Source organism: Rutidosis leptorrhynchoides, chromosome 3, assembly GCF_046630445.1.
Source record: "Rutidosis leptorrhynchoides isolate AG116_Rl617_1_P2 chromosome 3, CSIRO_AGI_Rlap_v1, whole genome shotgun sequence".
In the NCBI taxonomy this organism is placed as follows: Eukaryota; Viridiplantae; Streptophyta; class Magnoliopsida; order Asterales; family Asteraceae; genus Rutidosis; species Rutidosis leptorrhynchoides.
The window spans coordinates 656,071,463-656,083,483 of NC_092335.1; the positions used below are offsets into that span (position 1 = coordinate 656,071,463).

Here is a 12,021-nt window from a genome sequence, read left to right on the forward strand (position 1 = left end):
GTAAAACTAAGAGTTGATGAATGAATGAAAGTTTGATAGAGCTTATCTATTTACAAAATCTCTGTGTCTTTGCGAATCTTTGATTCTGGTGGCTAAGAGTGGTTTCTTTATCAGTGTTTGTGGTGTTTCTTTATCAAACATTGTGGTGAAATCCCAAATCTTCATTTCTGAGTTTATAGTTGTGGTGGAATCTTTATCAGCTATAATCGAGGGTGTGGAGTGTTTCTAGATTGCTGATTGTGGTGGTATCTTTATCAATTAGGAGTTTAGATTCTTAAATCTTCATTTCATTCTCTGTAATTGTGGTGCTTTGCTTTATCAGTTGTAGAGGTGATTTGGAGTGTTTCCTTGATTCTAGTTGTGGTGGCTTAGCCTTTATCAGTTAGGGTTGGGATTCTCTATCTTGGTTACTTGTTCTTGAGTGTTTACACTCTATTTTTGCTGGGTTTGCTGTTCGGTTCGTTCAGATCTGTTGGAGAAGAAAGCTTTGAGTGAAAATGCGTTTTTAAAAGTCATAATTACGCATCAAAGTGGTATCAGAGCTTAGGTTGCTAATCAAAAGCTTTCTTATCATTTTTATCGTTGTTTCAGTTCATACTCTGTTTTAGAGTTGTTAAGCTTTATTTCAGATTTGGATTTCAAAGTTTCAGATCTGGGTTTTGTTTGTTGCTGAAAGTTTCAATCAGATCTGTTTTGTCAAAATAGTTTCAAGGTTTCCAAGTAATTTGTTCTTAAAAGAAGCTCACCATTCTGATCTGGATAGAGCTATTAAGACTCTAGAAGAACAAGTGGGTATGATTACAAGACTGTTGGAAAGTGATAAAAGATTTAATGAAAGAAAGAAGAAGCACAAGGCTGATCTGAAAAATATTCAGGTTAACCCACCAGATTTTGAAGGTTCTTTAAACCCGAAAGCCTTTCTTGAATGGGTCCAAGCTATGGACAAGTTTATTCAAGTCCAGGGTTATGATGAAAGAAGAGGGATGAAGCTTGCTAAGGTCAGGTTGAAAAAGTATGCTTCTTTTTGGTATGAAGATCTGAAGGGAGTAAGGCATATTTTGGGCAAAAAGAAGATCAAGACCTGGTCCAAGCTTAAAGAATGTATGCGAAGAAGATTTGTTCCAGATTCTTATGAGCAAAATTATTATGATTCGAAGAACAATCCGAAGCAAATGAAAATGAAGAATCATTGCAGCTTAGGTATAAAGTGTAATGATTTCACCAAGACTTACAATCTAATAGAATCTGATATTAAAGTGAAACCAATTTTTGGTTGAGCTGAAATTAAAGAGACTATTGGAGATTCTGAGTTTGAAGTGGAACCAGCTTATGACGAAGCTGAATTTGAAGAGTTGGGGCTGGTTTGTTACGAAACTGAGTTTGAAGAAGTGAAAGTTGTTTATGATGAAACTGATGCAACCATTGATGATGCTGATTGCACTGAGTTTGTGACGATTCGAATGCTGCGTTCAACAGCAGCTCCCCAAGAAGAATCGAGCTTAAGTGAAGATGATGATAGCTGTGTCAATATAGTATCATTTGGTTCGAAGGAAGAGCTTGCAATGGAGCTGGTTGCAAAGGAGCAGCAAGTCAGCATTGATCAGCTTGCAATGGGGCTGTTTTATTCTCCTACACTCCAATGTACTAATCAAATTAGTGAGGTAACAGATTCTCATTCACCAGTTGCACTATATTTAATTGAAGGAGCTTGTTTCGATGATGTTTCATGTGATATCAATCATATGAATATTAATCAGTCAGTGGTAGGAAGACATGGTTCATTGATAAACTCAATTGTCTTGATTATCACTTGAATACTTACCCATTTGATGAAAAAGGGTTAGAAGCTGATCCTATTGTTACTAATTTGGCTATCATTTCTGTTGAACATGATTCGAGTGATATCCCTTTTAAATTTAATCTGGGTACCAAGTCATTTGAATCGGATTCGAATGAAGTTAATCTGAATTTTGGATCATATGAATCTGATTTGGAAGCTATTAATTGTGTTGCTGACTTGGTTACCAATTTTGTTCAATCCAATTTGGATGAATCTGATTCGGGTGATGATTCTTTTGAGTCTTATGTGATTGTTGATGCTGTTGAACCTGATTTGGGTAATAGTTCAATTGGATTCAATTTGACTACTGCTTTTCTTGAAACTAATCTGGTTGCAACAACTATTGGATCTAATTTGGTAGTTCTTATTGAAGATTTTGATATAAAGTTGTGTAATCAGATCCCAAGCCTAGTATATTCTTCACTTGCTGAATTTATTGAAGATTCTAGTTTTGGGCTTGTTCATCAAAGCGGTGTAATGATATCTGTGTTATGTGGTTGCTGGTTATTTTTCAAAGTTGATACAAATAGCAGCCACCGACCAGCAAATATCAAAGTAGGGGGTGACTGGAAGATAAGATGCAAGATGAAGAGTGAACAGAATCTGGTTGAATGGATGGTGCCGTTAATTGTTAGATCTGATGCTGACCATATGAAGCTTTATAAGGATAATGGCTACCTTAAGGACTTGAGGACAAGTCCTAAATTAGAAGGGGAGGATGATGCGGGTGTGACCACGATCTCCAAATTTCAAATTGATAAACTTGGGTTAATATTGAACACAAATCAGTTCATGTTTTATTCCCAAGTATATTCTGTTTTAAAGGGTCATTTCATGTGCACATCAGCTGGTAATGATTTTGAATTCCCTACCATGTGTAGAACCAGCTTTGAAGTCAGCTCCTTACTCATCAAATGTCCTAAGTATAGCTTACAACAATCGGGTCAGCATGCGAAGCTTCATATTCCATGTGGACAGCTTTGGCGTCCACCGGAATGATGAACAACGTAATTTGGATCCTTTCAGTTTGAGTTTTGATTAGAATATAATCTACTCAGATAGGATGGATATGTTAGTGTTTATTTTGCAAGAATAAAGTTTTGAAGTTTTCGATGGCTAACCAGCTCGGAAGACAAACCAGCACGGGTTGTTATAATATAATGTCAAGGCAGCACAACGAAGAACCAGCACAACGTTGAATCAGCTCAACGAAGGGTCAGCAACATGTTGAACCAGTACAACGTGAATGATCAACGAAGAGCCAGTAACAAGTTGAACCAGCTCAACAAGAACCAGCTCAAAGAACATATGATTAACTTTCAACTTAAAAGGTTACTTAAGAGGCAGCTTCAAATGATGTTAGTTCAACCAGCAAATTATGATTAGTTAAACCAGCAGAAGTTGTTAGTTCAACCAGCAAAAAGAATCAGCATAAGTTGTTAGTTCAACTAGCACGAGGGATCTTTAGAGCCAACACATAAAAGAGATAGTTCAACCAGCATGAGTTTTAATTAGTTTACAAACTAAGCACTCAGCACGCTGAAAGCTAGTTCAGTTAGCTCTTATAATTAATGTTGACCCAGCACTGATTCTTTGATGCTTAATCAGCTATGGAAATTAATGATCCCCTATTTCTGAATGTTAAGACCAACCAGCTCGAAACGATGAAGTTCAACCAGCTCAAAACGTTAAAGCAAACCAACCAGCTTTTAAAGAAGAAGACCAGCCAGCTTGACAATCTTCCACGAGCACTTATACTTTGGAAATGTTCAAAACTATTTTAATTCAATAACCAGCTCAAGACATGTGCTTAACACATGTGTGGGTGATTCTAGAATGTTGGGTTGTCCAAGGAAGATTCTCATCTATCATTGGCTGCTTTTTATCGTGGAAGGAGCATTACAAAGTGGCAGGCTTTTTCAGATTGTGTCTTTAATTCTTATTGGCTAATTTGTAAATACTTGTCCTTTTTGTCTCTTTTTCCTTTTTATGTTTTTGTCTTATTTACATTTAGCTGTATTGTTCCCTCTATAAATAGAGGCTGATTATCAATTGTAAAACTAAGAGTTGATGAATGAATGAAAGTTTGATAGAGCTTATCTATTTACAAAATCTCTGTGTCTTTACGAATCTTTGATTCTGGTGGCTAAGAGTGGTTTCTTTATCAGTGTTTGTGGTGTTTCTTTATCAAACATTGTGGTGAAATCCCAAATCTTCATTTCTGAGTTTATAGTTGTGGTGGAATCTTTATCAGCTATAATCGAGGGTGTGGAGTGTTTCTAGATTGCTGATTGTGGTGGTATCTTTATCAATTAGGAGTTTAGATTCTTAAATCTTCGTTTCATTCTCTGTAATTGTGGTGCTTTGCTTTATCAGTTGTAGAGGTGATTTGGAGTGTTTCCTTGATTCTAGTTGTGGTGGCGTAGCCTTTATCAGTTAGGGTTGGGATTCTCTATCTTGGTTACTTGTTCTTGAGTGTTTACACTCTATTTTTGCTGGGTTTGCTGTTCGGTTCGTTCAGATCTGTTGGAGAAGAAAGCTTTGAGTGAAAATGCGTTTTTAAAAGTCATAATTACGCATCACCCACCATGCTTGTCCTCGAGCTCTGTATAACACTCTTAGGTATGTATTGATTTTTATTTTTATTATTGGTCGGAGGTCCTCACGGAAGCAATCTCTTTACCCTGGAGTAGAGAGGGGGAAGACTTTCTCTTCCTATGGGTATAGACACACTACTAGAAAATCGTTTATTCCGGACAGCACTTTTTTGGACGACATATCTCGTCCGGGAAAGTCGACTACACGGCAAAAAAGTTGCTTTTCTGTCCCACTTTTCCCTGAAATGTCGACCAACTTTCCTGGATGACAACATGTCGTCCGGAAAGGTAATTTTCTAAAAAAATTGGCTACAATAATTTCGCGGATTTTTTCTTTCCGGACGACATGTCGTCCGCAAAAGCTTCTGGGACGACATTGCTAGTTGAGTGTTTTGCCTATTTATATCCTTACACACCATTACTAAACTCATCAACTCAAAACTTATTAAAATTTTCAACTTAAAAATGTTAACGATCCACCGATTATTGTCTCATTTGACGTGTATTACGGTAGTAAATTTCGTAATGAAAATATAGAGTATGATTATATGCGTGGTTCGAAAGCTTCGTTCGAAGAAATTGACATTCGTGACCTTGGTTTAGAGGATTTGTTAGAATTCTTGAAAGAAAGTGTACCGTTTGAACACACTGACGTGCTATATTTTGAAGATATAGAATCAAGCACACATATTTCAAGGACGACGAGGATGACTACGAGCATCCGACTTGGTGTACACGTGGGTGGAGAATCGACTTCTCTTTTATTCTTGGGTAGAGGAATGATTGCCTATATCTCACATCTCCCATACTTCGCGAGAGCGAGATTGGGTATCTTTGTTGTTGTGGTTGTTGTTGTTTCTTCAATTGAATGCACCTTATACCTTTTAGTTTTTTTTTTTTTTAATGTATTTAGGAAAATAACGAACCTCTCTTCTTCTTTGGAGGCCACTTGGAAAATTGATGTCATTTTCGTTGAAGCATGATCCATTGAAATGGGTACGTAAAAAAACCTTGCAAACAAAATAGATGAGAACACATTATACTTTAGCATATTGTTGACAATGGGTCGTTTACATTATTCTTCATTACGTCCTATATCTATATATCGATACTAGTTTTATGAGCCCGTGCGTTGCACGGAATGATAAAAAATTAATAAATAATCCATTATAACTGGTAGATTTTTCGTTTTTTTTTTCAGCCCTCCCTATAGTTTTGTCTATATAATTTTATTTGGTTACATGAAAAACTTTGTTTTTTCAAAGTCTTTGTGTTGTTAGGTGTCTGTTATCAAAGCTGTAAATGTGTTTAGTGTGTGTTAGTATGATTTTGAGTTTGGTGAGTTATGTTTTATTTCTTCTAACAACAGTATGTATCACTACATTATATAGTATTAAACAACGTGCTATTTAACAAAATTTGTAATCTCACAAGATGAAGACTTATAAGTTTGAAGGTAACAAATAAAAAATTCTGCGAGTTCTAGTAAGATCATAGAGTATAAAGTTAAAAAAACTGAATATATAGTTATACGATCCAGCTGCTATAGGTGCTGCAACACTTCCTTGTATACGACGTTTTGGGTTTTATTTGATAACTTTTTTTCCTTGTTTAATATCAGCACCTTCAGCCCCTTTCTATTAGTAACTCTAGAGAGAGCAACGTAAAGTTGCCCGTGACTAAAAACTGGTTTTGGTAGAAATAAACCAACATGTTGTAAGGACTGTCCTTGGCTTTTATTGATTGTCATTGCAAAGCATACAGACAATGGATATTGTCTTCTTTGAAATCTGAAAGGAATTCTTTTATCTGATGGAACAATTAACATACGTGGAATAGCAGTTATTGTGCCAACGTGGGTACCTGTTAAGATTTTAGCTTTGATCATTTTCTCCCCGAGCTTTGTTATTTGTAATCGTGTACCATTGCACAATCCTGCAGCTTGATCGACATTCCTAAGCAACATTACTGGTACACCTACTTTTAGTTTAAGATTATGCTTTGGTAGGCCACCAAGGTTGATGCTGTTTAGATAATATGTATTGTACAATTCACTATTGAAGTCTGAGTCTTTTTCGGATTGACAAATACTGTCTGAGCTTAAAAACGACCTTTCATCATCCTCTAGATACTCCATCATACGATCATTAATGATGTTAACAATTTCGTGAGTTGGAGCGAGAATTGCACGTTCTTGATAATAAGTTGGATTACCCAAATTTTCCAAAAAATCTGGATATATAGAGGTAATTATAGAACCAATAGGATCTTCAGCATTATTGACTAACAAATCGTCAGGGATTTCAATTTTTGATATACCGTCATCTGTCGAGTTTAAAGTACCATCACCTATGTTTAGAATCCAGTCTGCAAACCTTCGAGTATCTTCTACAGTATTTCCATTATCAACAATAGATGCACCTGAAGAAAGTCCAAAAAGTCTCATGTTAACTGTAAGTTTCAGAACGGTAAAATGATCCCATATGTATGAAGAATTAAGTGATGCATCAACTATATCCTCTCGTTTTCCTTGTGTAACGACTGGTAGGACTTGTCAAAAATCTCCACCAAATACTATAACTTTTCCTCCGAATGGTGTATCTATGCTATTAGGATTATCTACCCGGCATATATCGCGTAAAGATCGATCAAGATTTTCAACACACAATCTATTCACCATTGGCGCCTCATCCCAAATTATCAGTTTAGCTCTTCTTATTAATGCTGCCAAATTACTATTTGGCAGAATGCGACAAAATGTGTCGTCAGTTGGATTAATAGGGATTGCAAAACGGGAATGGGCAGTCCTTCCTCCACTCAACAACAAAGCTGCAATCCCACTTGATGCAACATTCAAAACAATGTCTCCCTTACTACGCAATGCAGCTGATAATGTTTTCCATAGAAATGTTTTACCTGTGCCACCATAATCGTACAAAAAGAATACACCACCTTTGTCTTGATCGACAGCACTTATAATAGTGTCATATGCGATTTTTTGTTCTTCCATTAATTTACCAATAAGCTCGGAATGTTCAGATGCTAGAGCTGACATGTTGTATGATAGTTCGTCTATAATAAGAGGATTATCAGACAAATTCAAACCAATTGAAGATGGGTACGGCATGGAAGTGAAACTCTTTAAAGTACTACCATTTCGTTGTAGTATCTTCTCGATTTCATGTAAAGTAAGGTTTTGTAACATTTCTTTGGTTGGTTCTATGCCTGCGTTAATTGAGATTGTATGTAAATTATTATGTGTAAGTAGACGGATAAGATAAATAATATAATATATCATATAATTTTAAAGAATATAAAATATAAAATAATAAATATAACGATACCTGAAAGCCGGTGATGAATAATGTCGACAGACAAATACTGAAAAGAGTTTTCGAATACGACTTCAGGTCTACTCATACTATTAGATACAAGTAATTGTGCAAATAAAGATCGGACAAAATTTCCAGAACCCCAAGCACTGGCCTCCTTGATACCGTCGATGTATTCCTGATCATCATCTAATAATCCCATTTCATAGCACGCATCTTTGAAAGTAGAACATACCTTACCATTTACTGTCCGAATATCTTGATATGAAGTAGGACCTTTCACCTTATTCAACAAAATCCGGAGATAAAATAGATCACCCGTTGAAGGGGAAACGTGATGTATACGGCCTATTGAACCTGTGAATTTTTTCCTTAATGTCCAAACCCTTGTTTGTTTGTTCCAAACAAACTTTGTAGGAAACTCAACGTAAGTTAATTGTCGTGCTTCTTCATTTATTTGGTTACATTTCATCCACTCAAGAAACATAGATGTATTAACTGAAGGGTTATCTAAAACATCTTCAATCAAATCATCTTCATCAAACACAATTGAATGTTGATCCTCTAGGTGAAATGGTAGTCGTATAACAGTATGATTTCTGTGATGTATATCAAAAGCTAGTATCCTCCAGACGGCTTCGCAAGATGAGACATATCTACAGTCATAGTATTCTTTAATTTCATCTGTATCTTCATCAAATACGCCTGCGGTGACCCTATCGTTCCCTTTGTTGATGTATTTGAATAAATACCTGATTGCCCCTACTTGGTTACACCACTCAACATTGAGATGAGCTTGATACTTTTTTAATAGTTTGGGATTGTAGGGTACAACGTTTCTGTTATCAAGGTCATGACCCTGTTTTTTGACTGTTCGTCCATCGTCCCTTCTTCTATATACGGGATAACCATCTTTATCAACACTTGTAACGTCTGCAAATGGTTTAGGAAATCTTTTGGTGCACTTCTTGTCAATGTCCGTGCACTGGCATTTTGGATTCTTTTCTTCTCCACACGGTCCGTGTATCATTAAATCCGATACAAGTTGATAAAGTTCTGGGTCTTCATTAATATCAGGTATTTCAGCACAAATATATTTATCAATATCTTCAGGTTCAGGCATTTTGTCTCTTTCATCAAGGAAGATGCATATATGTGCATGAGGTAGTCCACGTTTTTAAAACTCCACTGTATAAAGTTCTACAAAAGAAGAAATAAATGTTGAAAGATAGAAATTATCATATAACAATACAATAATGTTAATAATTAACACTGCATATTATATATTATAATCCATATATATATATATATATATATATATATATATATATATATATATATATATATATATATATATATATATATATATATATATATATATATATGTTGAAGAAAAAGTAATTACCTGCTTTAACCATCCCAAAGATTTTGTTTTTTCTGATATCACTCATAAGACGATCTAGCTTTATTTTGAACATTCTAGCTTGGTAAGCAGGTTTATCTTCGGGACTCAAGTTGGAGCCTTCCAACGCTCTAGTGATTTCTGGCCATTTGGAGTTGCACGTAAAAGTTAGAAAGAGGTCCGGATACCCATAAACTCGACACAACGCCATAGCATCACGGTAATTTTCAATCATATACCTGGCACTACCGGTAAATGATGAAGGAAGTTTTATCCGATTACCCAACATAGTATTTATAGCACTACCTGTGAGCGATGCTTCTGTTAAGTTCGGTAAAAGTATCACATCGTAGTATTTTTTTTTTGGTTAAGCCTTATGTATGAAATTCTTTCTGACTCAACCATTGTGTAAGCATCCACCAACAATTGTTGATGTAACTTACGTCCTAGATGTACAATTTTTGGGACCGCTCTTTCTTGTATTTTATATGCGAAAAACTCTCGCATTGTAACTCTCTTTCTCTTTTTTGTGGTACTGTTATCAACGTCACGATGATAAATATCTGGTCGATAACCATCTTCGGCATAAGCAAACAAAAGAGGATATTGTAGTGCCAGATACTGAGGGTGAAGTTCACTGATTCGGTGTAGGCCATCAACATGACTGTCTATTATTATATCTCTTTTATCGTAAGACAAGTCTATGTCACCTACAATTAATGCAGCGACTTCGTCAACTGTCGGTAGATTGTAATTGCGCCCATCTGTGCTTCGTCGACCAATTAACTTTATCTTAAAACTATGATTTGGATTTTCTTCAAACCGATCACGCGCCATCCGATAGATTTTGACAAGAGGATTACACTTGTCAAGATGTTGTATTAATTCATTAATTAGAAATTCATCTAGTGTATTTTTGGACGAAGTCGGCTGATTGCAGTTTTTTCCACTGTTTTGACGAACAAATATTTTTTCAGAAAGTGTCAATGTTAGAATTGTAATACTCATGTAGTTTTAAGTTATTTAGTATTTGATAATTTATAATAAATATAGAGCGTAAATTTTACCCGATAGCTTTTTTCCTATTTGCTGCTTCATTTGTAGTGTCATAGATGTACAAGTGCGAATATTTTGGTGTTGTTCCAGCTGTTGCTATCAAACCTCCCATTTTATGGATGTTTTGTCCACGAATACGATACGTATAAGGACCTTTAGTTTTGTTGACATTTGTGTCAATCTTTCCACCCATGGACGTAAATGAAAAAATCATATTGTATTGCCTGATGTTTTCAATAAAATGTTTGCTCTTTGGATGATTATTGGTGTATAAATCCAATAAAAGTTTAGGTGGATTTTTTGTGAATTCGGGCAGAGCTATCTTTCCTTTGAGACAACAAAGTGAGAATGATCCTACCAGACCTTTTGTAGTCTTACCACGACGTGTCTCTCTATACCACAAAAATGCCCCACAAGCTGAGCAAGTGTGTGATAAATCTCCTTCATCGCAATAATCTGGCAAGGGATAAATTTAATGTATTAAGATAGATCAGTAGAGATATATGTATGATTAAATGTAATTTATCTTCATTGTTCTATTTAGGCATACTATTATTACCTTTTAAAATCCCGACTATTTTTTCTTCCGCATCTATTTTACCATTACGACGTTGTCTTAGTTTTTCCATTCTTGCAGTCCGTGCATCTAAATATGAAACAAAGAATTCAAATAAAACCAAACAGTTTCAACGGTTAATATTGGTTGTGTAAAAGTTTTTAGTCTGATACTCATTTGATTCTTAAAAAGGAGTTTTACTTTTTGTATGCACTCCTCTTGGATTGTCAGAATGATTAACAGTGTGCTGCAACGTCTGAGTCATTCGAGTGGATTGTGTTGATGGTTCTTGTATATTGTGTGTATCTGAAGTAGAAGGACTCTTAGACCTTAAATTTTCACTGACTTGTGGTTTATTAAGTGATGATATAACGGCTGAAGTATTTGATGTTGTAGAGACAGTAGCTGCATCATATGGGCAAACAATATATTTAAGGGTTGAATATAAACATTAATATGCAGTTAATTATTGAGACATAATTGATATTATGTTCATGGTGTTAAATAATAAATGTAATGCACATAGTAGCAAACAGATAAATTTTTCAAACCTGTATAGGTATGCTGAATCCTAACACTGGTGTGTTGATTTTGTTGGTTTTTGTCTAATGATTTTTGTTTTTTTGTTTTATGCCTTGTGCTGCTACTTTCAACATCTGAATTTGGATGTTTGTTGTGGTGTAGAGCAGAATTTGCTGATGATCTCTCCATGGTTTTTATGTGTAACTCTACATATATCATGATGACAAAGCATTAACAGTTTGGTTATACATAAGTACATGTTAAAAGGATCAAGAATTACCTTCTGGGTATGCATTGACTGAATTTGATTTTTGTTGTGTGTGATTTGCCTTTTTAAGTCTTTTAGCAAGCATAATTTCCTTTATTTTTTTTCTTGCGATAACAGGGTTGGAAGTTGATGTTAAAACATTGTGTGTATGAGCAGCTGTCAAATTAGAATAAAATTCTGCATAGTTAGTGTATCGGTTTCATAGTCTGTTATTTATCTTCCTAAGAAAAAATAGTTTATGTAATGAAAAGTAATAATATATCATTACCTCTGTCAATCTGTTTGCATTGAGATTCTACTATATTATTATTGTTCTTGCCTATTGTTTTTTTGTTGTAAACTCTTTTAGTAGTCGTCTGTGCAAGTTGATTAGTATCTTTAGAACTTCTTTTTCTTCCCCTTTTTCTTCCATTGTTTGGCGTGGAGACATCCATTACCTTGTATACTT

At 35.2% G+C, this 12,021-nt stretch overlaps 2 protein-coding genes across 2 annotated transcripts; both read right to left on the bottom strand.

Annotated features, from left to right (window-relative positions):
• Window positions 1–5,980: 5,980 nt before the first annotated feature.
• LOC139902511 (uncharacterized) lies at window positions 5,981–6,883 on the bottom strand. Its single transcript, XM_071885125.1, has one exon. The coding sequence runs from the start codon at window positions 6,881–6,883 to the stop codon at window positions 5,981–5,983; it is 903 nt and encodes a 300-aa protein (XP_071741226.1).
• A 108-nt stretch (window positions 6,884–6,991) lies between these two features.
• Window positions 6,992–8,892, bottom strand: LOC139902512 (uncharacterized). Its single transcript, XM_071885126.1, has 3 exons — window positions 8,430–8,892; window positions 7,782–8,279; window positions 6,992–7,662 (listed from the first exon to the last, which is right to left on the bottom strand). The coding sequence occupies exons 1-3, from the start codon at window positions 8,890–8,892 to the stop codon at window positions 6,992–6,994; spliced, it is 1,632 nt and encodes a 543-aa protein (XP_071741227.1).
• Window positions 8,893–12,021: the final 3,129 nt, after the last annotated feature.

Bases quoted from the DNA above. Each gene is read 5' to 3' on its own strand.
- LOC139902511 (XM_071885125.1), bottom strand. From the start codon at position 6,883: ATGAGACTTTTTGGACTTTCTTCAGGTGCATCTATTGTTGATAATGGA.
- LOC139902512 (XM_071885126.1), bottom strand. From the start codon at position 8,892: ATGCCTGAACCTGAAGATATTGATAAATATATTTGTGCTGAAATACCT. The intron at 8,280-8,429 runs GTAGATATGTCT...AAGATGTTTTAG, and splicing joins AATTAAAGAATACTATGACT to ATAACCCTTCAGTTAATACA. The intron at 7,663-7,781 runs GTATCGTTATAT...CAATTAACGCAG, and splicing joins TATTCATCACCGGCTTTCAG to GCATAGAACCAACCAAAGAA.